General features: G+C 47.5%; 2 protein-coding genes across 6 annotated transcripts in view; one reads left to right on the top strand and one right to left on the bottom strand.

The window, feature by feature from the left end:
• KSR1 (kinase suppressor of ras 1) overlaps window positions 1–6857 on the top strand; it is a 50385-nt gene extending 43528 nt beyond the window's left edge. The window contains exons 18-20 of the mRNA XM_050321814.1: window positions 182–317; window positions 639–772; window positions 4241–6857. Coding sequence (XP_050177771.1) covers window positions 182–317; window positions 639–772; window positions 4241–4319 — 349 coding nt within the window. The 3' untranslated portion in view covers window positions 4320–6857. The remainder of the gene's footprint in view (window positions 1–181; window positions 318–638; window positions 773–4240) is intronic.
• Window positions 6858–9625: 2768 nt separating this feature from the next.
• NOS2 (nitric oxide synthase 2) overlaps window positions 9626–25679 on the bottom strand; it is a 28780-nt gene continuing 12726 nt past the window's right edge. For all 5 annotated transcript variants that reach the window (XM_050321716.1, XM_050321717.1, XM_050321715.1 and 2 more), the window contains 26 exons: window positions 25380–25555; window positions 24632–24728; window positions 23933–24055; window positions 23694–23842; window positions 21608–21770; window positions 21124–21215; window positions 20595–20736; window positions 20070–20209; window positions 19328–19502; window positions 18908–19009; window positions 18410–18604; window positions 17972–18054; window positions 17561–17705; window positions 17256–17360; window positions 17047–17096; window positions 16776–16950; window positions 16163–16295; window positions 15719–15797; window positions 15110–15288; window positions 14313–14476; window positions 13371–13581; window positions 12950–13037; window positions 12388–12509; window positions 11936–12084; window positions 11070–11261; window positions 9626–10422 (listed from right to left, as the gene is read on the bottom strand). In XM_050321716.1, the coding sequence (XP_050177673.1) occupies window positions 10342–10422; window positions 11070–11261; window positions 11936–12084; window positions 12388–12509; window positions 12950–13037; window positions 13371–13581; window positions 14313–14476; window positions 15110–15288; window positions 15719–15797; window positions 16163–16295; window positions 16776–16950; window positions 17047–17096; window positions 17256–17360; window positions 17561–17705; window positions 17972–18054; window positions 18410–18604; window positions 18908–19009; window positions 19328–19502; window positions 20070–20209; window positions 20595–20736; window positions 21124–21215; window positions 21608–21770; window positions 23694–23842; window positions 23933–24055; window positions 24632–24728; window positions 25380–25486 (3441 nt within the window). In that variant the 5' untranslated portion in view covers window positions 25487–25555 and the 3' untranslated portion in view covers window positions 9626–10341. The remainder of the gene's footprint in view (window positions 10423–11069; window positions 11262–11935; window positions 12085–12387; window positions 12510–12949; window positions 13038–13370; window positions 13582–14312; window positions 14477–15109; window positions 15289–15718; window positions 15798–16162; window positions 16296–16775; window positions 16951–17046; window positions 17097–17255; window positions 17361–17560; window positions 17706–17971; window positions 18055–18409; window positions 18605–18907; window positions 19010–19327; window positions 19503–20069; window positions 20210–20594; window positions 20737–21123; window positions 21216–21607; window positions 21771–23693; window positions 23843–23932; window positions 24056–24631; window positions 24729–25379; window positions 25556–25679) is intronic.

The following is a 25679-nucleotide window of genomic DNA, read 5'->3' as shown; positions in this document are numbered from 1 at the left end:
TGAGCCTTCCAGTGAGGGATCCCCTTCTCCCAGACTCCCGGCTGGGATGCATTTCCCTCAGTCCTACAACAGTCAGGGGTGGGAGGGGTTCTCTGTGCACCTTCCGAGGAGCTGGAACGGTGCCGGGGTTCGGTATTTGCCCCTGGGGCAGGCAGAGGCTCGATGTGTGCTGGCCTTGCAGGACGGTGTGGTTCGAGCTGCAGGCTCGGGAGTGGCCGTTCCGGACCCAGCCTGCTGAGGCGCTCATCTGGCAGATCGGCAGCGGAGAGGGGGTGCGGCAGGTCCTGGCCACCGTCAGCCTGGGCAAGGAAGTCAACGTAAGTACCGCCCTGCGGGATCCTTCCACACGGCTCCCCCAGGAAGAGAGGGAGCTGCTCCAAGGGATTTATTTCACTCACAACTCTAAAGGTAAAGGGCAGGAAAGGGAACAGATGAGAATGGCAGAGCAGGTTAGAGGCCAAGCCTCTGCTTGTAACTGTTGTGCAGAAATGGGAAACTGTTGGATTGTAAGGGTGTCCATGCCCTGTGTTGATAAGTGAGGATCTGCCTGGGCTCACACACATCCCAGTGCTCAGCTTTCTGGTCTGCACAGCTGACCTGTGAGCCAGGGGGTGATGAGCCACAAATGTCCTCTGCAGGAAATCCTCTCGGCCTGCTGGGCCTTCGACCTGAGCGAGAGGCCCAGCTTCACTGTCCTCATGGAGATGCTGGAAAAGCTGCCAAAACTCAACCGCCGGCTCTCCCACCCGGGGCACTTCTGGAAGTCTGCTGAGTGAGTACCTGCTGCTGTTATGCCACTCCAGTTCAGTGACCATGTCTGAGCTTTCTTTGCCTTCTTGGGGACTGTCAGACCAGACAGGAGGGGAACACTCTGCTCTTCTGCTTTGTTTCTGGGAAATGATGCAGTTAAGCCACCTCAGTCAGTTCATTGCCTGCTTTGCCATATTCACCCCCCTCCAGCAGATCCAAACTGATCCAGCTGTGCTGGGGGGGTGGGGCCCACACTGACCCCAGAGTGGTCAGAATTTCCCCTGTAGTGGTAATGGCAGGTACTGCCTGAGGAAGGAAGGAGCCAAGGACGTGCCACCGTTGCCCTCTGAAGTGGTTCAGACTGGCTGAGTGTGAAGCCACAGACACATTTCCACTTAGTGCCCATTCCCCACGTCCTTGGCTCAGTGTTTTATTTTCATCTCCTGAAGTGCTCATATTTTCTCTTTTTTCTCCTTTTTCTGATGTTAACCCATCCCTTCCTTTCCCATAACCCTTCACAATCTTCCTGTAACACCAGATCATAACCACCCGAACTCTTGACACAGGGATGTCGTGGCAGTTCAGGCTCTGGTGGGTGTGGGGTCGTCTGGGGCTTTGGTTGAAAATTTTGCCACTTCTCTTGCACAATTTCCCCACTGTTTGTGCTGAATCCTTGACACTTCATGATGTCCAACAACTTTAAACTGGAGTGCGTCTCTGAGACTCTGCCCTCACCTCTCTACAAAGAGCACTCACTGTGGAACTCTGGGCTCTCCTTGCACCCCTCAACAGCCCTGACACGGGGCAGCTGTCGTGGCCATCCCAGCCAGTGGTTCCACGGGCTGTGGGACAGACCTGGGAGCCAAGGGGGCTTCAGCCCTGCTGAGTTCCACTGTCTAGGTTTTTAAAAATAAAACTTTAGGGAGAAAGCAACAAAATCTGAGCTAAGAAATGGACAAGCAGGTAACTGCTGCTTATCTGTGCTTCGGACATAATTTAAGGAAACAATTCTATTTTCTTTCTGGCCTAAAGCATCCCAGACCTTATTTCCAGGCACAGCTTTCACTGGCCAGGTCCATACCCAGGTTCCTTGAGTCTGCTTTTCTGTTATCCATCCTTTCAAGGCATCCAGCTTCACTTGGGAATTTCCTCCTATTTTTTTAAACTATCCTCCATTGCCTCAGAGGGAGATCATTGTGTTTAAGCCCTGTTACGTTATGAAAACACTAATTCTTTTGCCAAGAGATCTGCAGATACAGCAGTGGCCTTGGGTGGTATTTTTCCTTCCTACAGAACCCCCCTGTGCCCTGGCACTCTGGCTGTGTCAGCCCTGTCCTGCTCTCGTGTCTCCATCCAGTGAGACCCCTGGGCACTGATGTGACACCTTTTCACCTCCTGCCCAGCCCCCATGGAGAGTGAGCACCAGGCATCCCCTCAGTCCCACTCCTGCACTGTCCTCTGACATCACACTGGAGTGAACTTGGAGAAACACTTCCCCTCTGGGCAGTCAGTCCATGAGAATTTTCAATTCCAGAGCAGTTTGCCAGGTGATGATTTGGGGTTTGTGTTTCCACAGGGAGCTGTTCTTGGTCAGTTTGTGGAACCAGTGCCTTACAAGGGGCTGCCCCAGCTCTCTCTGTCTGGGTGGACAGACTGACACCCCCCACCCAAGTGATTTATGGCAATTCCTGCTTTGCTCCTTTTCCTCTGCTCAAAGCATTTAACAGGGGAGAATGAAATTACCAGCACTGACTGAGTGCTCAGTGAGGTGAAGGCACAGGCAGCCCCTTGTTCATCCCCTGCACACTGGGGTCTGTCCAGGTCCCTGGGGGAGGCTCTGGCAGCCACAGCCCTGCTCAGAGTCCAACTGCCCTGTAGACACCTGTCCCTGCCCTCTGGCAGATCCTTTCACACAGTGCACTAACCCCTGCTCCAGCCTGCTCAAAGCTTTGCAGTATGTAGGGCTAGCTTTAAATAACTGAAAACTAACTCTCATGGTGACTTTTTCCCTTCCCTCCCATATTTCTTTGTAGGTTGTAGCTACTGGTGCAATAACAGGCTCCACTTTGCATGCTTCCATGTGTCGTATCCTAACCAGCAACTTGGACAATCACCTTCCATTAAAAAAGCAAAAACAAACCACGAAATTAACCCATGGACATAATCAACACCTTATCCGAGTTCTCCTTTCTGCCTTTGCTTGGTGTGGGCTGTTTGCTTCAATAACCACTCCTGTCTGCGAGACCTTCCTGCCTAACACCGCTGCCTCCTCTCCCTCTGGAGCGTTCCAGGAGCCTGGGACTCCCCTGGGACGGTGCAGGGACCTGCCCTGCCTGCCCAGGTGCACGTGCCAGCCAGGGCCAGGTGTCCTGCCCGGCAGGTCAGGGCTGGCCTCACCCTGCTGTGCTGCTGGGTGTCCTCAGTGCTGGAGCTCTGTGGCTGAAGGTGACAGGGACGTTGTCGTGGCACAGCCAGGACTGAACCTCCACTTGCAAACCAGCAGGAGCTGAGGGCCAGGGGGCAGCACTGCAGCCAGGGCCAGTTCTTGAGTGGAAAGAAGTCCTTGCTCCACTTGGAGCAGCTGACCATCCTTAACCCACCGGGAACAGGCCATGGGCAGAGTCCAGAACAGGCCCGTGTGGGCCAGCTGGGATCAGCTACAAAGCTGTGTAAAAGAGGAGGAAAGCCCTTCAGCTCCTCCTCCCCTCGCAGAGGTAGTGCTTGGAATGTTATGGTTTGCTTCTGTTTACATCCCCTGGTCAGCAGAACGGCTCAGCGTGGGGGCTCGGCAGACTCACAGGTACCACAGCAAACACGTGCCTTTCAGAAAAGGTCTTTTCTCACTGCTTTGGAGGGGACAGGACAGGGGCAGAGGAGAACATGCACTAAGGGCCAGCGGGGTTTCTGCTGTCTGAGGACAAACACCCACATCCACTCCTGAGTCTCCTGCGTGCTCAGGCCGTGCTCCACCTCCACCCGTGCGTAAGGAGGGCTCTGAGCTGAAAGTGCTGAAAGGACTTCTCTGTCAACAGCATAAGAGCAAGGGGAGAGACACCTTGATGCACCTCTGTAGAGGAGCAAAGGGGTTTGGGTTTGTTCTGTTGGGCTTTCTTTAACCTATTCATGTACCTTGTCAGAAACCCCCTTTCTCTTACAAAGAGAATTCTGTCGGTTTTTGCTTCCCTTCTACTTCAACGGAACCAAGTGTTCCCTGAAAACCAATGTCGGGCTTCCCCCCACTGTAGGTACCTGGGAAAACCCCCTGTTCCTCCTGCTTGAGCAAATCAGATTGTCTGTGTGTTTCTTCCCACTGATGGGGTTCACATGAATAACTTCATGTGTTTGCTGCTTAATTACTTGAGCCTCTTTTGGGTGGTACGAGAGCAGAACCGAACCTATTTCAGCTCCTGCGATAGGGCTGTAGCTTTAAGAAGAATTATCAGTAACACTTTCCCCCCTCCCTTCTCCTCTCCCTCCCCACTCTCTGCAGCATTAACAGTAGCAAAGTTGTCCTGCGTTTTGAAAGGTTTGGCTTGGGAATCCTGGAGCCGAGTAACCCAAAGCTGTAGCGCGGTGTCCTTGGGACCGTGTTTCTGCCTGCTCCCACACGGCACCAGAAACCCTCAGTGCTCCACCTGCCGAGGCTGGTGCAGCCCCTCTGAAGACCATCAGCTCAGCTCCATGTCCTGCCTGAGCACCAGCAGTTATTTAAGCAATGTTTACATGATACTTTTGTGTGAACTATATTTTTTTAAACATAATAAAAACAGTGAATCAAGTTTAACTACAGCCATTCTCAAACAGCACTGAGAAAGAGAGAAGAACAGTTCCTGGTTCCTCCTTGTGTCTGTGGTCAGTGGGAGCCACGCTCTGCCTGCAGAGCTCTGGGTTCCCTGAGCAGTGGGACAGCTCCTGCGAGGCACTGGCCTGCAGAGGGAGGGTTTCCTTCGGGAAGGGAGAGCCCAGCCTGCTGCCCTGGTACTGCCCAAAGCAGTCACTGAGCCCGAGGTCTGGTTCAGCAGGGCTGCTCCAGCTCTGGGTCACCCTGAATTCAGCTCCCCCAGCTCGGATGTCCTGCTGCAGGGGGCCTGTCTCAGTTAATGACCCAAGTGCTCTTCTCCACAGAACTCACACTAAAACCTGCTCCTTCTCCTACAGTCCCAGAGGATCGAGACTTGCTGGCCTTTAAGAATAAACCCGTGACATGTCACAGCTCTGCACAGGGGGCAAATTCTTCTTTTGAAATTTAGGCACATGTTCCAGTCCCCTAAAGTTGTGACATTTCTGGAAACATAACACTGTCCAACAGCCTCGACTCTTCCAGCCCCATCACTGTTGCAGTTGTAGAAGAAATTACATTTTCCAGAGCTGCAGGTTTGTTTTAAGACCAAAAAATCATCATCCCCCATCCAGTGCACAGTATGGGGGTTGTGGAGCCAGCAGCCAGTGACCACATCAAGCTGAGGGATTCATCATCCCATTGCCAGTTAACTGCAGTCTCTTACCAGAGGTTCCCTCGTGCCTCCCATCCATGTTCCTCAGCTTCTGTGGGAGGACCCCAGTACACCACAACCCTTCAGACCCTTCCTGTCTGTGCAGCTTTGGTTTTGCTGAGACAGGTCCTTAGGGCTCCCTGGGACTCACCAGATTTCATTTCTCCAACTGCAGCAGCTCATGACACCCCCCAGGTCCCCTTCCCCACCGTCACAAGGCTTTCACCTGAGGTTTGAGGAGGGGAGCTCTAAAATCCTGTGGGCAGACAAAGTGCCAGCCCTCAGTTCAGCTGCCTCGTGTGGAGAGCCAAGTGGCACAAAACCTGAGTTCTGTGGAGCAGAGACCTTCACTCCCATGTGTCAGTTGTAGCCTCTTCCAAGTGTTTTGACAGAGACTTTTGAAATGTGTCTTGGATATAAAAGAGAAAATGGCTTTGGCGTGGCCAGGGGTGGCCTGGCAGTACTCTGTGCTCCCTTTCCTCTCCCCTGGTAAAGGCAAATGAGCCCCCTCCTGGCACAGCAGTTCCCCCTGCACCCTCGGGCTCTGCAGGACTCGCTGTTTGTCTCTCGGTAATTGTGTCAGCAGCTTTAAGCAGAAGTTGTTTTCCCACAAGTGCTGCTTAAATAACAGCAGCACAGCACAAACCCAAAGCAGGGAGAGGAGTGCTGCCTCTGGCTGGAACCCACCCTGGGCTTCCTGCAGCCTGTCCCTTTGCAGCCCTGGGCTCAGTCCGTGTCCCCGGGACACCTGGGATGTTCCAGTGGGACCAGTGGCCCAGCTGGAGCTCGGTGTGTGCTCAGGTTTTGTCTCAGAGGCCGGACTGGGGAAGCACAGCCAGCCCTGGGTGTGCAGCCAGATTGAAACAAATTAAAAAACCCAACAGACTGTCACCATTTGTCCTCCCTGGACCCTTCCTGCCCCTCTGTGCCCCAGGTCAGTGTGTGGGACACTGGGACGTGTCCCCCCAGCTGGGAACGTGCCCTGCAGTCCTGGGCACGGGGGGCTGTTCAAAACCTGCCTTGAACAGAACTTGGGATTCTAATCTGACCTGACCTGGGTGGTGTGTGGAACACCCACAAATTGCCCTTAAACACAAAGCCCAGCCTCTGGTCCCAGTGCAGCCCAGAGGAGAGAGCTGTTCCTGTCTCGGGGGTTGTTTCAATCAGTGGCATTGGCTGAGCCACCACAAGGCTTGGGGGGCTCGGGCTCTGCCATCTCCCAGTCCCTGGGTTGTGTTCCTGTCACACGTCCTGTCCTGTCCCGTTGGAGCTGTCCGTGTGACGATGCTGCTACAGGAGCCACACGTCGGTAGTGCATGTAAATGGTCTGTAACATGGTGAACATGGACACGTTTTCTTTTCAAATGTGATGTAAACTTTGTACAGTACAAATTTTTTTTTATATTTTCTATGAACTGAGTGTCTTCCAGAATTGCTATTAAATTAATTACAAATTGTTAGGATTAACAACAGTTTCTGTATTAGTTTATGCAACCAGCAAAAAAAAGAAAAAAAAAAAAAAAAGGAAAAAAACCCCCAAGAGTGCACTCTATGCTACTGGAATTCTGGATATGTAGGAATCTTTTCAGTGAATAAATCTTTGCTCTGGATAAAGCGAGCATTACTGAGTCGTGGTTTGACCTTTCCCTGCCCATCTACTCGCAGCTGAAATAGAAGAGGAGCAGATCCCCACAGTGACTCCCGACACCGTGCAGGGAGGTCACCGGAGCTGTCCCCACTGAGCTCCTTCACCCTCTGCTCCTGCCCTGCAGCAGAAGGGGATTCCCAGCATTTCCCATCCCCTTTGGCACCCCAGAGAGCCCAGGAGACAGCAGGAGACACTGGGCAATAGGGATCAGACGGGTCAGCCTCAGGGAGACTGACTGAGCAGAGCAGGACCCTCTCGGTGAGGACAGCCCTGGAGCTCAGCCCCTCCGTGGGGCACAGACCCCCAGGACCACAGAAGCTGCCTCAAAGCCCCCCTGCCCTGCCGAGCTCAGCAGACCCGGAGAGGGGAATGGCAGGGAGGAGAGCAGGTGTTCAAACCCTGCTCTGGACTGGGGCAGGATCAGCAGCTCTCGGGGCAGAGGGCCTGGCTCCAGAAATCCTATTGCACAGAGAAGCCCTTGGAAGGACATGCTGAAGAGAAGGGGGGCAGAAGTCTGGGGTTTAGGTCATACAAGAAAAAAGTAAGATTAGAGTAGCCCTTGCTGTGCCTGGCAGCTTCTGCTGGATTGACTCAGGAATTTGTGGCCTTGGAACCTTGCCCCCTCCCCATCCCATGGGCTGGTGGTCACCTCCTCCCTCCATGGTGACACCAGCTCCTGCCTGTTTGTGTTTGCTGTCACAAATGCCAGCGGCCCCAGCCCCCAAACAGCTGCCCCAGCTTTGCTGGAGCTCCGGCGTTCCCTCCCTTTGTGCTCTAACTGGGATTCCTGGGACAAACCACCTCAGACAGCGAGGGCAGAGCAGTGCCCAGGCTGGGCTCCAGCCCTCCCTGCCAGGCCCAGGCCACTGTAAGAGCTGCTGAGTCCATTTGCAGTTTTCAAAGTTTTCCCTTCCAGATATGATGAGCCACATTATTCAATGGTTAATGAAGCTGCCATTTGGTTTTCCTGAAGCACTGAACTATTTGAGCAGCTGCCCCTCACACACTCGAGGCCGTTCTGGGACCCCCAGCACCTTCCCCTCCTTTGCACAAGGTCCTGCCCCCACCTTCCCACCTGCAGAGCGGGCAAAGCTCTGCCAACCAGACCCTGCTCTGCACTGGAAGTGCCATTGCCGGGTGTTAATTAGTCCCTGAACGCTCTGCTGCTGCCAAAGGCTTTGTGTGGGAATAACGATGGCATTGTGCTGTCCTGCTGGGAATGGCCCAGCCATCATAAAAGCACTGCTTTACATGTCATCCATCTTATCTACATCTCCCATATGCAAGCAATAAAAAGCTTAAGATTTAAGTTGAGCTTTGTTGTCTTTCATAAAGAAATAGTGATTTTAGTTCTCAACTAAACTTGAAGGGCAGAGGTATTGGATTTAAAACATCAAAACACACAAACTCCCATGCTCGAGCATGAAGGTTGTGCCCCAGCTGGGACCCGGAGCAGTTTGATGTTTACCAGCCCATGGCTGTACCCCAGAACTGCCCCAGGCTGTCCCAGGCACCCACAGAGCGAGGCCCCTCCACTCCAGAGCCCCCGAACCAGGAACATGAACAGGAGGCACCAAGTAACAACCCTCAAAGCACAGCTCAGGCTACAAACAAACCGATGGAGCAGAGTCCAGGAAAGCTGGACACAACACATCCCAGCTTCTCCTCAGAGGTCAGTCTGCTCCTCCCGCCCAAGGCAGCAGCTCCAGCCCTCTCCTCTCAGCCCAGCCCTGGCTCCCAGCAGGGCACCTGGGGCAGGGGAGACTCCCACCCACCCAGAGCAGAACTCCTTTGCACAGGGACAATATAACACAGCATTGCCAGGAAAAAAAACACTAACAGAAAGAAAAAGCCTTTCACTTACCTGACCTCATTCTGCCTCCTGGGTCCCAGAGCTCACTGGCCTTGCACCTTATCCCAGCACCAGTCATTTTCTGCCAGGCTCTGTCCCACAGCCCTCAGGTGTGCCCCATCAGCCCTCAGCTGTGCCCCATCAGCCCTCAGCTGTGCCCCATCAGCCCTCAGCTCTCCTTATGAGCCTCAGTAAACTGCAATTACCCTGTGCCATTTCCATCCCACCCCACAAACCTAAACCCAGAACACATCAGTTCTAGTATGAGATGACACTGATGGAGTGTGTGCACTCAGTGCCCATCAGGGCTCCCTACCTGCCAGGAACCTCCTCTGTCCTTACTCTGTTGCTGTTCTCTGCCATCTCCTGCTCTCTGCCATCACTGTCCATGTCCTCTCATTTGTGCTATGCCTGGGATCCCACGGATAGGCTGTCCTGAAGCACATGTGAAAAACACTGTACACACATGGCACTGCTGACTTTGAGGCTCAACTCTGCCTTCATCAGATTCCAGTTCCTGGACATGAGGGATGATAGGAAAATGTCACCTTAAGCTTTTTTAATATGATCAGATAGCCCTGGTAACTTTAGAGCAGGAAGCAGAAGCTCTGACATAAGTGCAAGGCCTAGAAAGAGCCCAGGTCCCACCTACAAGAAGGGCAGTTTGCAGGCCAGTCTCACACTCTCTGGCAGTAACAAAAATGCAAAACTGATCTTAGGCAGAGTGTATAACCCCTGGGGACAGGCCCTTTCCTCATGGAGAAGAGTTGACTGGAGCCCAAACCCACCTTAGCAGACCCTGAGAGCTGACTTAGCTACCTCTGCCTGTTCAGGCTGAAGCCAAGAGCAAGAAGAGGTACATATTGATTCACACCAACTTGCTTGTCTTGGTATAAAGGCAACTTTTATTACAAACAAATCAAGTAAACCAGAGCACAGGATTCAAATGTAAGGAAGTGCTTTGGAATCTTCAGAACCTTCCTGCCACAGGCTCTGTAACAACAACTCAGGTTCATGTACCTGAATCACACAAGGCACAATTCAACACTACTGCCTGCTCCACGGGTACATCTGAAGCAGATGCAGCAGGTGTTTCCACGTGGGGACCAGCACATCATTCTCCCATTTGCAAATGTTGCTCCAGATCCAGCAAGGCCTGTGGCCAGACAACTGCCAGTAACACAACCATCCTTCACTTGCTTCCAAGTGAAGACAATGTGCAAGGAAACCAATCTGACATAAATAAAGTCACAAAGATAAACAGTACATTCCAAAAAAAGATTTCAGCTCTAGTTAGCATAGTACAAAACTCTACATTTTCGTTTTATTTACAAAAAGTACCAGATTTATACTAGCATAGGCAATATTAAAAACTAATTTGTATTTTCATTATTAAGATAATCTATTAATAGAGTGTCAGAATAAATAGTGACAAAAGTTAAATTTAGTGTTTTTCTTAATTAAGGCTGAGGTTTAAGAGTTGAATCCCACAATCCTATATATGTGCACTATTGAACATGAAAAAGGATTTAACCCATGTTCTCTGAAAGTAACAACAAATGTGCAAGCATTGTCTAAAACAGAAGTGGATTTGTTCCTTAACTGGTGGGTTGTAAAGCTCTTTTGACTTCATGTGGGAACACAGCCCCAAATATATCTTCATGGTATCGTTTTTGGCTCTGCAAAAAGAAGAAAGCACACCCAAGAGATGAATTAAGTCCTGCCAGCTCCTCCTTAGGTATCAGTTCAGTAACTAAAAGGCCTTTTGCACGTGTAGGACACATTTTGTGATGGTAGAGTTTTGTAACTGTCAGTGACAGGGACCTCTCTGAACCCCAGGCACACGTGCTCCAGGCTGAGTTCTGGTAACAAGAGTGTCCTAAAAAGCAGCTGCTCCAGGCACTGTGCTCTCAGTGATGGGCCCACTGAATTCCTAACCCCACTCTCCTCTCCTCATAGAACCATAGAATATGCTGAGTTGGAAGGGACCCTCAGGATCACCAGTCCCACCCCTGGCCCTGCACAGACCCAACAATCCCACCATGTGCCTGTTGCTACAATTATCTCAAACTCCTGATGTTCCTGACACTGCAAAGCTGATCTCCAGGATGGACAGGGAGACACCAGGGAAGAGAGCAGGTGCAAGAGAAGAGCAGCATGAGTCAGTCACACCCTGACCAAGAGAAACTGCAACTGCAGTCACAGTGGGGGGCTAAGCCTTTGTTCCTGTGCATTCGGCTGCAAAGCAGCTCGTGGCACTGTGGTTTGCTTCTGTCACCCACCCTGAGCACTGAGTGGAGAGAACACCCTGCGTGTCAGAGCATACCTTGAGCTGGAAGAAGTACTCGTCTGCCTGCTGCTCGGTGAGCTGCAGGGCCCTGGCGATGAGCGCGCGGAGCGCCCGCGCCACGTCCCGCGCCATGCGCACGTCCCCGCAGACGTACACGTGCCCCTGCCCCTGCAGCAGCTCACACACCTGCGCCTCCAGCTGCCCCTGCAGGATGTCCTGAACGTACACCTGGGAAACAGAGAAACCACCGTCAGACAAGGTTTCTTAAGTGCTCCTTGGGTCTTCTAAGCTCAGGGTGGGTCTGTGCACGAAGGCTCTAAGTGCCCCAGGGCCGTGCTGCACCACAGCAGAGAATAAAGATGTCTTCATCCTGCCTTTACAAGCCCCTGACTGGGAAGCTGGGCCTGTTTCTTGATTAATCTGGAGTAGAGTAAGACTCCTGTATCTGGCAAAGTCTCCTAACTTTCCAGGAGAGCTAAAAAGAGGATAGCTCGAGTGCTGTTGTTTTGTTCAAACAAGATTTCTTCTATATAAAATTAATTTCTTGGTCACTGTGTCATTGAAATGGGGACAAATGGCCAAGAGCCAACTGATTGTTAACTAACAGACTAACAAATCTTGCAAAATCTCAGGTTTCTGAAAAAGTTCCAGTTTCTAGTTTCAAAGGTTGTTTGCATTGGAAGTGCAGTGAGAGGTTGTTATTTATGTAGATTGCTTGTGCTGGAGTGCACAGTGAGATTCCCCTTCCTTTGAAGGAATGAGGCCTTTTGTCACCTGCTCACGATACACTGAAACAAAATACTAAAATTTTTTAAGAACATTGTTAAGCAGAGTCCAGACCTTAACTTGAGGGGTGACTCTGGAAGGAGCCAACCCTTAAGGAACGAAGGAATCAGCCTTACTTTAGGTTGGCCAGGCAGTCTGGAGTAAGCTGTGTAGACCTCTTTCAGGACTCCCTTCCTCTTCATTTCCTCAGTTTCTTCTCTGTAGATGTGGTCCAGGTCTGGCTGCCGGCAGCCGAACAGTAATGTCATGTCACCTCCTTTGATCCCTGAAGCCAACAGGGGAAAGTGTTTGTCTGAGCACCTGGGGCAGCCACTGACACACAGGACTTAGAAAGACACAGGCTGCACCCTCCGAGGCCCCAAACCCCTCAGGAGCACCAGGATGGTCTCCAGTGGGATGGATTAGCTGTGCCAGTGCAGTGCCCAGTCATCCTGGGGGTGACAAGTCCCTGCAGCAGTTCCTTGGTTGACATTTGGGGGTGTCTGGCTGCAGAGCCCTTGTCTGAAGGACTGGGAATGTCCCTGCTGCCAGCTGTGCTGGGCCCCCCCACGGCAGCCCCCCCCAGTACCTCTGTGCTCCAGATCGTAGAGACGCTGCAGCCAGAAACTCCTGAAGGGAGCAATCCCTGTGCCTGAGCCGATCAGAAGGCAGGGCTTGGCTGGCTCCTCTGGGAGATGGAATTCATTAGCACTAAAATGTAAAAGTACATTAACTGGGTAATTGTTTCTGACAGACTCTCAGTGGCAGTTTCCTGACTGAGTCTGAGCAGCACAGAGGCTCCAGTTTGAAGGCAGTAGTGGCTGCACAGGGTGCTGGGTGCTCCTTGTTCCCTTGGCTTTCTGTGCTCTGCAGTGGATAAGCTGACAGTGAAGATGGGGGTCATATGAATACAACTATTTCAGAACTTTCTAATGATTCATGATTTTACTCAAAATAAGACATGGTAAAGGATCTCGTCTCTGGAAGACAGGGGATCCCCTCTCTTCTCAGACCCAGCTATTCCAGCTTGTACTCACTAGTCACTTGAAAATATGCAAAGAAAAAAGCCCACTGAAGAAGCTGAACTAAGAACTGCTGTTTTTTGGGGGGGTTAATTGAGGTTTTACCCTGTCCTGCACTCCCTCGCTCACCTGCGTATGAAGCACAGAACTGTTTCATCAAGAGCTATTGTGTTCAGCCACCTGCTGCAGACTCCATGGTGCAAAGGCCCTTCTCCATCTGAGCAGAGCAAGAGAGAACATCTCTGTCAGCACTCAAAAGCTCTCAGTTTTTAAAAAAGCAATTTATACTTAAAATTACGTTTTTTAAATAAGTGTATGTCTAGTAATGATTTATAAACCAAGGATGCACTGATGATGGTGCAGGATTTTAGCAAATCCTGGCCCAGTATGAACACCTGCACTGCAGTGTACTATTCTGCAAGTATCACAATACACATTTTTTGTTACAGATATGCTTCATGCCATACAGCAGACACAGGACTTTTATGAACCACAATGCAGCCTAAAATATCATTTAATTAAGAGAGAAATGCAAACAACAGTTCATTACCTCTTGTCCTGTAGTTTACAACTGCAACTGTCAGATGAATCTCTCTGGCTGTCATGTCACAGGAGGAGCTGACAGAATAGTACCTGGGCTTCAGAAATGGAAGCTGAGTCAGCAAGAAAGCTGTGGAGACTTCAGCAGAGGGAAACTCCTCCAGGACCTCCAGGATGTTTGGGCTGTTGTAAAACTTCCATTTATTGTATTCTTCTGTGCTCTAAAAGCCAAAGGGCATCACCACAATGTTAGGAGGTCATGCTGAGTTCAGGAGATCAGGGATATTTGAAATGTCCCTTATAAACAAGATTCCTGCTTTACATTCAATTAAATATGCAGGCAAGTCAACAGAGAGTTCTCAAAACTTTCCCAAGACTAATACTGGGGCTTCCTAAGAAATTGTTAATTTTTGAAAACAGAAGTACAGAATCCCCACCACAAAGCTCTCAGACACCAGGTCTCTCAGGGAGGATGCAGAAACTGAAGCAGAATCTGTTTCTCAGCTCCCTGTTATGAGACATCCACAAAACTGTGTAGGCCCAGGTCCCGATCCCTACAGAGCTTTGCTGAGCCCAGAGGGAGGAGCCAGCACTTACCACATCTCTGAGTCTTTGGTAGTTAAAACCACATCCCTCCTGCTCTCACAGTACCAAATTCTCTGACAAAAGTATCGACCATCACGAGGCGAGAGAGCAGGCAGGCAGTGACCCGCCCAGACCCACCCAGGAAACACCAGATCTGAACCCTCCTGATTCCCACGCCCAAGCTGAGCCTCCAGACCACCCTTTCTCTCACTGTGGTTGGCTTTCCGAGAACACAGAACATGTAACAGAGGCATAAAAACCCAACACCCTCCTTACAAAATATTCTTAAGCTTCTGCTACACAGTCAAAAGGCATCAGAGGGCCTGGTATAAAGTCCTGCAAACAGAACTCCAGCCACAAGGCTTACCTGACACAACACTTCCAGCCTCTGCTTATCTCCTTCTGCTGTCACCAGCTGGGAGAGTTTCTTTAGCAGTTGTTGGGAGGGTGGAGTAGTGATATCAAGCAAGTATGTCAAAGCCTCAGGGAGCGTGCAGGCTGGAATCTTCTTGTCACTGGTCCAGTAGCCACCTGGAAATGAGGGAAATAAAAGGCCACTTGGCAATGCCCACGGTATTTGACAGCTGTAGAGCTCTGCAAAACTCAGTGTCTTTCAAAATATGCCTTCAGGGAGGGTGCAGCAGGTCTAGACCACAGGACCCTTCTGAAAGAGGTTAATGTGAGATTTCACACATTTTGTAAGGGGACGATCTGACACAGAGATCTGCACAACAACAAAACACCACTTGGAAACTGTAAATCTTTAATTTGAGGAAACCATCTTTCTGTGTGCCAGAATCCCATGGTTTAGCAGACTGTTCCTACTGAGATGGGAGAGATGGTCAGGACATGTAAGTCTATTTTAGGATTCTGATATGTAGCAACAATAAGCAAACTGTTGATTAATTTATTTGCAGTCAATGACTAATTACAAACAGTGTCACCTTGGGTACCTCTGCAAACCCTGGTGAAGTCACCGTGGACTGCCAGAGTGTGCAAAGTCAGAATCAAGAATTATAAGAATAACTAAAAAGTAGCAACAAAATGCTATTGAAACTTAAGAAAAGAACCATAGAATCAAATTCTGTTGATAAAAATTCTTAGTTATTTAAAAGAAATCTGTCCAACATCCTCTGTTATTTTATCTAAAGAAAACCAGCTTACCATCAGTGCAGGTTTCAAGCCTGATAGTCTGATCAGCTGGAGGGGCATCGTGGACACGTGCAATAATGCCATGGACTAGTTCTGGCTGGTTGCCTGGGAAAATCCCGATGTGTTCTCCAGGCAGATAGTGCACTTCCTGATCAGTCTCACAGGAGAGTTTAACCAGAATGGTAACACGACTGGAGAGAGAAGAAAGAGATGAGACAGATCTTGGTTATGTTGACAGGATTTCCCTCAAACTGTGCAGCAAAGGAATAAACCTGCAGTGGCAGCTGGCAAGGGCTCCTCGTGGTCATCACCAAATACCAGACCAGCTTAGGGCTTCACAGAGACTTAAACAAATCAGAGTCCAGATACATGAAGGACTTGTATCCAAACACATCAGGTGCTGAAGTGCTGCCTGATCTGTCCAGTACTCAATAAACATGCCTGGAATCAGCCAGTGGAAGTGCAGCCCCACTGCAGACTGAACAGCTCACATACTTCTACTAAGGACAGTACAAAATTCCTGTATATGTCTTAATAACTGCAGGGAGAAGATGTTTATAACCAGGCCTTTTAGATGTTTAAGATTTTAGTAGTAACATTCAAAAGAATGAGGTATCATACCTGGACTTTAAACTTTGAAGATTCTGCCTGAATTTCAGCTTCATTGGAATTATATCCTTGCCATGAATGCTTGCAAGAGCTGGTGAAAAAAGAGGACATGACTCATGGTAACTCTGTGGTTAGGTTTGTTTAAAATGTCTTCAAATAACATGCAGAGAAGAACTGGACCTTGCTGGCCCTAGAACATGACTGATGATCAGTCAGTTCTGTGTGCTCCAGTCCCTGACTAAAAGCAGTTCATCTCAGCTTTTGTTCCTCTGGGGATGTTATTTACTGTGCAGGAAAAGATCATTTATGCAATGTAAACCAGTGTCTTTTTTTCTCTGACCACTACACCTCATTATATGCATTTGACCATCTAGCAGGGCCAAGAGCACTTTTGACAAATCTTCACAGTTCAGCCCCACCTGAAGCAGCAGAGGGAGGGGAAGGTGGGAGCAATACCTTTAGCCAGGTCCATGGGCTGAGAGTCACACACTATCCTGTAACTGGTAGGATCCCAGCTTTCCTCAGAGGTGTAGATCTCAGGCAGCTGAATACTGTGTCCTCCACGGATGTTAAAAATGTCACAGGCAGCCTAGGAAAAAAAAATCACAAAAAATGAGGCTATTCACAGTAAAAAAAATGATGTTAGCATTGTCATATGCTAAGGAGGAGCTATCAGATTCACAGATTACTATTTCCTATTGCTGTTGAGTTCAGTAATGTTAGCGGGGGCCAGTGAGTTCAATAACATTCCACTTCTATGCCAGTACAGTTAAAAAAAAGTTCTACTGCAAAAAATTCTCATGTTTGACGCTACCACCCTTGTTCATACTGACTATTCCATTACCCAAAAGGGTTCATGCAACTTTATGTGAATGTTAAAAAATAACAGAAAAGGGACTTGGTTCCCTCTCCAACGTAGGCAAGCAGTAGAGAAGAGGGGAGTTCCAAACTCATGTATAAATCCAGATGTTTGGTTTCCTACATTTTCCCTCATTTTTATGGGAAACTAGTGAATACTGAACTAAAATGAATGAATGAACTAAAATATGAGCTGTCTTTCTAAATTCACCTTGAAAGCACTGACTGCCCAGGTGCGAAAGGCTTCTTCTTGCCCGTTGAGTTCATCCCCTTCACCGACTGGAGTGAGCTGGGAAGCCCCAAGCTGGGCCAGTTTTTGGTCAATGGCATGAGCAAAGGCACAGAACTCTGGATACATGCTGGACCCCAAACCAAACACAGCATACCTGCACAAGGAAATAAAAACAGGGTTGCTGTGTTAAGCTACGTGAAATGCAAAAGGACTCAATAACATGCAAACCAAACAACAAAGCATTTTTTACCTAATTTTTTTTCTCAGCAGTTTCAGTGTGAACAAGGAGTTCTTCAAGGTCTGCATAAAAAATCGTAACTTAAGGTTAGGAAAATACCCTGATTTAAAACAGAAGTGCAACCCTGCTTCATATCCTACTCAAGGACATGAGACAAACGAAAGGGCTGTCTTTGGTGGCAGTCTTTGAGCTGAGTCTCATACATACTTCTGGAGCATTACCTTTCCGTTACCTGGAGAATCTCCATTCCCAAAAGTGCTTGTAACCACTAAAAGAAGTGTTTCTTTTTCCAGGTCACAAATATTGTACTCATCCATGCACAGAATCTGGAAAGAATAAAGCTCATGAGACATTGTTAGCAGACATAAGAACTAGCCTTAGATACCTCTGGTGCCAGATGGACACTGACCAAACTGACATGACATTATGCTAGATGAATACAAAATCAAAGTTCTGCTCCAACTTATATTTACTGAACATTCAAAACTTCTTCCTCCATGTAGTGTGGATGATTTGCATTGCTTACCCTAGTGTTGAAGGCACAGTTGAAGAGGCTGCACAGGTTGTTGGCGAGTGTTTCTGATTTCCCCGTCTCTGTTGCAAAGATTACAGTGACCTTGGCCCTGGTGGCCATGGCTTGTTGCATGAGTGAAGATGCAAAGAGTGCAACCCTGGGGAAACAGAACCATATATAATAATTGATTCACAAACAAGCTAGGAAACACTGATCTTGAGCAAGGCTTTTCCTGGGAAGATGTTGCAGAAGCAGCACACTCTAGACACCTTAGATATGAATGTGTGGACAGGTAAGGCTATGATTAAAACAACTCAGGTGGTCCCTACTGTAATAATGTATTTTTTTTTAAAAGTAGAACAGAAACACCACAAGAATAGAATAGCTGGACAAAGCATGAGAAGTCTTTTTTCAGCAACTTACTTTGCCAGCATGCTAAACTTTATTTCTTTTTTCTTCGGCCTCCGGGTCTCATCATGCCACACATGTGTTTTCCATGCATCCACCTTTAAAAAGAAACCAACTTAAGCTTCAACAATTTGTACACAAATTTGTATATCTTTGAAAGGCCAGATCAAATAGAATCTGTATATACAATCCACTGAGTACAATCCACATTTGTACTCCACTGAGTACAAATATAGGATCAATCTCTGTAGCATTAAACTGCACTTAAAGCCAGAGAATTCAGCAGAACTAACATCACCTTTCACAGATAACAGCTCCTGTCTGCTGTTTCTGAATCTCTCCAGTGAACTTGAATTACCCAGGCCTTGTCACCCTGACTCCTTCAGGTCCCAGATTGCATCTGGCTGCTGAGCTCATCTGCTAGATTTGGGTTTTGGTTTTGATGATGTGTACCTGGTAGTAATAGAAGGGGGTGAGGACATAGTTCAGCATCTCCTGGTGGAACACAGACGTTATGCTGCCCGATATGGGAGGCACGATCCACACCCAGTCGGCCGGGCAGCCGCCACGCGCGCGGTACTCGCTCTGCATGTACTTCATGAAGGACTCGGAGGCGGAGTGGTGATCCATGATAGTTACATTCTGTTTCTACAACAATTGCAAAAAGAAAAACATTCATTAAAAAACCTATTCTGCTCCTCTACCTGATGTATTTAACGTAATCCTCTTGCTTTGGTCGATACTTCAAGGACTTTACTCAGTGCAGGGAAATAAACACTATCAGCAACTACTGTATAGATAGAGATTGCGGCACAGGCCTTTGATTAAGGACTCTTAGATCTTTTCTTTAACATCAGCATTTTCCTTCTCCCATACTGGAAGTGCATGCTGTAAAGCCTCTGATTCACTTTTAGTCAGTGTTCAGTGTCTCTCCCACTCTTGTTCACTCACCTGGAAGCTATGAAGCACAGCCACATTGATCTCTACAACAGCTCGGTCCTTCCATAACGACGACAGTTTGTTTGTTTCCAGCCCCATTCTCCTCCCTACCTCCTATGTGTGAAAAAGGGGGAGAATAGGGAAAACCAAATTTACTACATGGAACTTAGAACCCATGATTTCTCTACCTCATCACCCTAATATGCAGGAAAAATTAGTGCAGAAGGGGGAAGAGTCAGTCTCATGCTAGGAAACTGATGGCAGCAGAAACACCTGAGATTAAAGTCGGATTTTGGAGTTCTGATTCCTGAGGCTATTGCGGTTTTGTAAAGGGAGTGCATCTCTCCCATCCCCACAAACACTGACAGTGTCTCTTTTTTAAAACAAGTTCATTCCCCCTGCAGACCAAGCCCCTTCCCCCGAGCAGGTTACCTTCAGGATGTTGTACCGCTGCACGTCACAGAAGTCTCGCACTCCTATCTCTGTCCCCATGTACCAGCCGTTGAAAGGACACGCGGTGAACTCCAGGCCCCCCACCTCCAGCAGCATGTTGGACACAGCAGGCAGTGCATACCACCTCAGATCCAGGTCCTTAAACCATTCATACCTGCCAAACAACCACTTTGATTCATTTTGCTATGTCTTTTCCTCCTTAAGGCAACAACCAGAAAAGCCCATGAAGATAAAGAGTGCCAATTCTAGGAGGAATGACCCATGGAGCAGGGTCTGTGGAAGCTCACAGCAGTTTTCAGCGCAGTAACTGAGAATTGCCTGCTACAGAAAGTGCAGAACCATATTACAGAGTTCTGCAATCTGCAGGCCAGTCCAAAGCAAACAAGAGTTAAAATCCAGCGAGAGAAAAGCAACAAACACTTTGTTATGAGTGAAGCTATATTTTACTTGTGTATTACACTGGCATAAGAAATGATGATCTTTTAAATTCTGAATATGATTAAAATGTAGATTGGGAAAAAAAAAGATTTCCAATAAAACTGCTATTGGCTTCCTTAATTTGAAACCCATTTCATTGTTCTAACAGGCATTTTACCTTTCAGGACAATTTACCAACATTTCATCCCAACAAAGAACTCATAAAATGCCACAGGCGCAGCCCAATAACCTGCCAAGGTGAGGCAGAGGCAAGAATGCAATTATCTAAATCTTGCATGCTTACTTTGGATGCTCCATTGGCACTTCAAGGACAATTTCTGGAGGTAATTCAAATATTTCTGGGTCTTGGCCGTTTGCTTGGAGGACAAGTGGAAGTACATCAAAGCGGCCATATTTCGGCTTCCACCCAAGCTCGATGCACAGCTGTAAGTGCAGAGAGTACATTTTGTGTTTCTTTCAGGTTTCCCCCTCCTGATTTAAGACAGAAGAATTTGAACCCTCTAAAACCTGCTGATGTAAACTGTAAGCACTAAAGGTTATCTTTCCCATTCAAACAACGTGGAGACATGCTGTTGAAGTACTGGTTGGTGTCCCCTGACGGGCAGTATTAGTTCACCCTGTTCTGAGATGGAGGACAGTATTTTATATCAGGACTGTAAGAAATGACTGCTCCAGCTGCGCCTAGAACCTGTGGGGCAGAACATCCCACTCACTCCTCCCCTCCCCACCGCTCTGCCTCGACATGCACGGAACTCCCCCGGGAATGGGTTATCCCGGCGGGGAGCAGCAGGCGCTGGGCTGGCTGTACCTGGGTGAACTCGGCATTGGCGGGGTCTCCGAGGACAGAGCCGTCTGGCAGGGTGTAACCGGCGTAGCGGATCAGCTGGCTGTTCCACACGCGGAAATCGTGCCTCCCGTCCGTCCTCGGCGGGAACAGCGTGATGGCAGATCTGCACGGAGACACAGCCACAGCCTTACACCACCCCGCACACCACACCTTCTCATTACTGAGGCATATGGTGCCACCAACAGAAAATATTTTATATTTCTAAAATAAACATCAGTAGAAATAGAGTCATTCATCCTCTCTACCCACCTCCCTGAATCTTCAAATCATCTCTTTTCCCCAGGAATTTCAAAAGGTTTTGCAACATCGACTATGAAAGTTAAAAATTTCAAAATGGCTGATGGGTCACATGAGAGGAACATATAGATATACCAGGAGAATGAAAAGCAGAAACAAGTTGCCAAAATATTTAGATAAACCATTCAGGTATTTTTGATGCCAAATCTGGATGTGATTTTTGTTGTTTAAAATTAAAATTAAAGAGACCTACCTTATATTCCCATTGTTTGTGGCATACTGAATATGACGACAGATATGCTCAAACATTTCCCGTGCTGTTTTACAGTCCCGTGCATCAAACACCTGCATGTTTCCAACAGAAATGTAAAGAAGAAAACTTACTTTGAAACAGGAATGAAAGCTTGTTATTTTTCCTATGCATTTAAGGAAAGGAAAGATTGTAGCTTCATTAGGAAAGGTTCATTTTTGTAGCCTTTATATGCATCATTTTCACACATAACAATCCTCCAAGGACCAAAACATGCACCTGGTTCCATGACACACCGGTTCCTGCACTCGCCCTCCCACACGGTTTCATTCCATTATGGAACTGAGAACTACAAAAAACAATCTTCTGATATGAATAGCAGGGAGTCCTCCTCAGTTGGAGCAATGGCACGTTCTACCAAAGTAAAGGACATTCTTCCAATTCCCAGCAGAACTATCTGGCCCATAACTCTGGATCCTTAGCTTACCTGTAGATTGGACCACTGGATTCTCCCAATGCACCTGGGTGCATTCCTCCAGGCCTGTTTGGCAGCAAAGGTCAGCTCATCCTTTGTCAGATGGTAGGTTCCTGTAGTTTCTATCTCCCTGGTCACTGTTTCCAGTCGGCCCGGGTATTCTTCCATTTTTGACCTTTTGAACAGGAAAAGAAACAATGAGAATTTCATGACTTAGAACTGATCCAAAGTGCAGACATTCTCTTTTGTTCAGGGTCAAGAACATCCCAGACATTGCTGCAGCCATGAAGCTTCTGAGCATCCTTCTGCATGAGAAGACTTCCACTGACAGCACTGTTGTTACCTGCCTGAATGCAAGGGAGTAAATCTCCAGGGGGGCATTAGCATCTGGGTAGGCTGGCGTAGGAGAAATTTGAATAAACACTGAGAAACCTGTTGTTGTTGTAAATCTACACTCACTGCATGTAGACATAAATGACTCTACCCTTTATGCAAACCTCCACTGCCTCACACAGGCAGCATTTTCACTGTGCTTCAGGTGGAGAAGGCACTGTCACTGTCCCCCAGCTCCCTCCACTGCACCCCACTCTTGTCCCCACGCACAGCTGTCCCCTAGTGCAGCTGTCTGGGGGCTGACAGTCTGACCAAAAGGCAGGGGGTATTCTAGATAATGATATGAGTTAAGTCCACAGGGCTCTGAGTGAGAACTGCAGAGGAGAATTGTTTCTGGCTTTAGCATTTTAGGGCTTCTGTCCCTATGGAGTGTGAATGACAGAGTTTACTGGCCTCCTGAAGAAACTAACACACTAGAAATTTAAGTAGTGACACCATCCTTTCACCACCCAACACATGCATGAATTTTTCACAGGCTTTTCTGTGAAGGTTTTCAGTTTAAATTTGGATTTTGTAGTTTAATTTAGGAAAAAAAAAAAAAGTCAAATCACAAGCAAACTAAAACCAGAGAACAGGTGAACTTCGTGCCAAAGGCAGGATGACAGTGACTGTCCTCTCAAAGTTCCGTTATTGTCACAAGGACACAATTCTTCTGAGGATTTTCATTCCTAAGAGGAAGTGCTGAGCAATTCCTTTGTCAGGGAAACCAACTCTAAAATTCTTTAGCTTGATAACAGAGAGTGAAGTCAAAACATTAGAAAATATCTATAACAGTACAGACAAAAATTGTTTTGTGGGCTTACAGACAGAATGAAAATAGCCTGCACTGTCTGAGAGTTTTCACATTTTCAGCAAGATGAAAGATCAAGGGCAAGCATGTAAGATAGTGTAAATCAATGTGATCAAACAGCCATGAGCAGAGACACAGAGATGTGGCAAGTACAGCCTGTGTGTAAGACAGGGACTTTCAGAAAGATTCAGAGGGAAGAAAGCTTTGTAGAAGAGTTCAAAGTGTCTAAAGAAGTGGCCACTATTTGGCTGAGTCCCTTTGAAAATTTGAAATGTTTTCTAATGGGATGAGCAAACACTGAATTCTTGCTTGAAAGCTCATCAGGTGAAATGTCACTGCAAACTCTTGGACCTCAACCAGCTGTTCCAGCATTTCTTGCAAGAAGATGCCTCTGCACCATGACCATTTTTGTGAGAACCTCTTGAGCACCCTCTTGGCATGCTCAGTGAGCTCATGCTGATAGCACAGAGCAAGGTTGAGAAGCAAGACTGGCCTTCCAATATTTGGCTAAAGCCTTGAGAGGAACACAGAGAAAAGGCACTTGGAACAGCAAAAACAAAACACATTATCCACATTATTCACGTCTCACACTGAGCTGAGTGGAGCTAATCCCAACCCCTGCCAAGAAAACAGAAGGTAACACCCTGTAAGACAGTCCTCAGTGTGCTGGGATGTAGCACACCCCAAAGGGATGGGGCTGAGGAATGCATGGTACAGTGTCCATTCCTGTGTTCCTGAGACCCTGGACTGGCACACAGAGCATATGCAGTGCAGGGATAGCTTTATTTGGCTTTTCTAAAAGTCCTTATGTAATTTTTAAATGCATGCTATGTAACAGGAACCTCCTCGAGTCTCACAGACACACAGGTAGGGAGAGGACATTATTATACCAAAAATAAAGGTAAGCTGGCTTACTCTTTAAATGAACTGTAGTACTGCTTGAGAAAGTCTATTGCCTGAGGCAAAAGATCTTCCAGTGGAACTGGCCCATCTCTGGTACCTCTCACCTGGCCCTTTGGGGTCATGAGTGACCCTTGGCAGGCTTTGGTCCGGCAGTTGAGAACCTGAAAAAAAATAAAATGTCAAAACCCAATGTTGCAATCTGTATTTTTACAAAGTGCTGAAAAATCCCCATTCAGATTTCTGTAGTTCACCTCCTTTGCTGTCAGGTGTAGTGTGTCAAGAAAGCTGGATCCATTTTCCAAGTTTCTTACTCTTACATGTCTTGGACATCTTGATATTTGGTCTGAAACTTTGATATCATTTTGAGGGAGGTTCTGGAGAGAGAAAAGATAAAAATGCATACTGTCTTCAGGCCTATTAAACATCTTGAAGTTTCATTTTAAAGTTTATTTGACCATTAAAAGGCTACAGATAAATTCAAGAAACTTGATATAAATGTGATCTGCTCCAACATGAGTATTTATTTCACTATGAAACTATTGAGTTAATCAACAGTTTGACAGGAAACAGGAGGAAAAAGTATTTTTGTACTAATCAAACAGTATTGCCACTGCAAACTTCTTTATAATTTCAATAAGGCCTTGCCTCTGAACATACCAGTTGCAGTATCAGGAAAACAGTGCACCAGACAATTTTAGAGACAGGACAGGTTTGTTACTAAAGGTTGGGTGTGCAAAGGTGAATAAAGGAATCAGCCATCCCAATCCCCACAGGCTCACCTCTTCCCTTAAGTCTTACGAAGGCTCCCTTTAGGTCAGAAAAGAACTTTCACCCAAAGATCTCCCAGCAGCCCTAACCTCCTGCACCCACAGTCAGCCCTCACAGAGAATTTGGAGAAGCTTTGGGCAGCAAGCACCACTTTGTTATTATCAAAGATGCTGGGAACACACCTCTCCCTCCTCCCTGGCCTTTGCCGAAGTCACGATGGGCACCACCTTGTTCTGCTTCTTGCTCGGATCATATAATTTGCCATCATCCTTCCCTAAGCTTTAAAAGGGAGAAAGAAAATTGAGTACAAGGCAACATGCTTGGTTGTTAGTTTTGCCCTCAGCATCAGCAGGGAGATGCTCAGCACTGTCTCTGAAGGTTGTACTGAGCCCATAAGCCGAGCAGGGAGGGGAGCAGTGGATGAGGAGTCAGTGGTAAAGCCAGAGTATCACCCTTCCCAGAGCACTGTGTGGGAAGGAAGACAACACATAGGAAACCTGAAATAACTAACAGCCCGAAGACTGAGAAATTTAATTGCATCTGTAATTTATTTTATACAGTACCTTGTATGAACTGCATCACAGAAATACTCTACCAACTTAATTACAGCATAAATAATCACTCTGCTATTTTTATAGCACACAAATGCCTCCTGATAATACATGAAACCATTATAATACCAAATAAATTTAGAACTATGAAAGAGAAAGCAAAATGATTTCTATCCTCAATGACTGTATAACTTAAACACAAGAGTTTAATGTCCATTACCAAGTAACACCACCCAGGGACCCCCAGGGACAATATTCTTTTGTTAATATTGGTGTTTTGGAAACACATTACAGGTTTCTTCAGAACTCAAACTACTTAATATCTTCCCTTTTCAAATAAAAAATAAACTATGAAACTATTAAAGGACAAGGATCTTACCCACGGATCTTCCTATTTTTCTCCACGTTGTTATTGAAATCCTTCTCTCCAGAGTAGTGGCTCTTGGCAGCACGAGATTTGAACACAAACTGCCAGGGGCACAGCATTTTTTATGCCTTACTTGTGGTCTTAGTTCACAGTGCTGAAACCTTGTTTTGTGTGTTATGGGAACACTTCTGAGGACAGAGAAAACCCAACAAGGTCAGTTTTTACCCAAGAGGGTAACTCCCTTTAACATCACTTAGAAACTCCCCAGACTAACTGATCTGACCTAACTAACATCCTGTTTTTAAATGACAG

Source organism: Myiozetetes cayanensis, unplaced genomic scaffold (genome assembly GCF_022539395.1).
Source record: "Myiozetetes cayanensis isolate MyiCay16 unplaced genomic scaffold, myiCay2020 scf27, whole genome shotgun sequence".
NCBI lineage: Eukaryota > Metazoa > Chordata > Aves > Passeriformes > Tyrannidae > Myiozetetes > Myiozetetes cayanensis.
The sequence above is the reverse complement of the archived record's forward strand: the minus strand, read 5'-3'. Positions and strand labels throughout refer to the sequence as shown.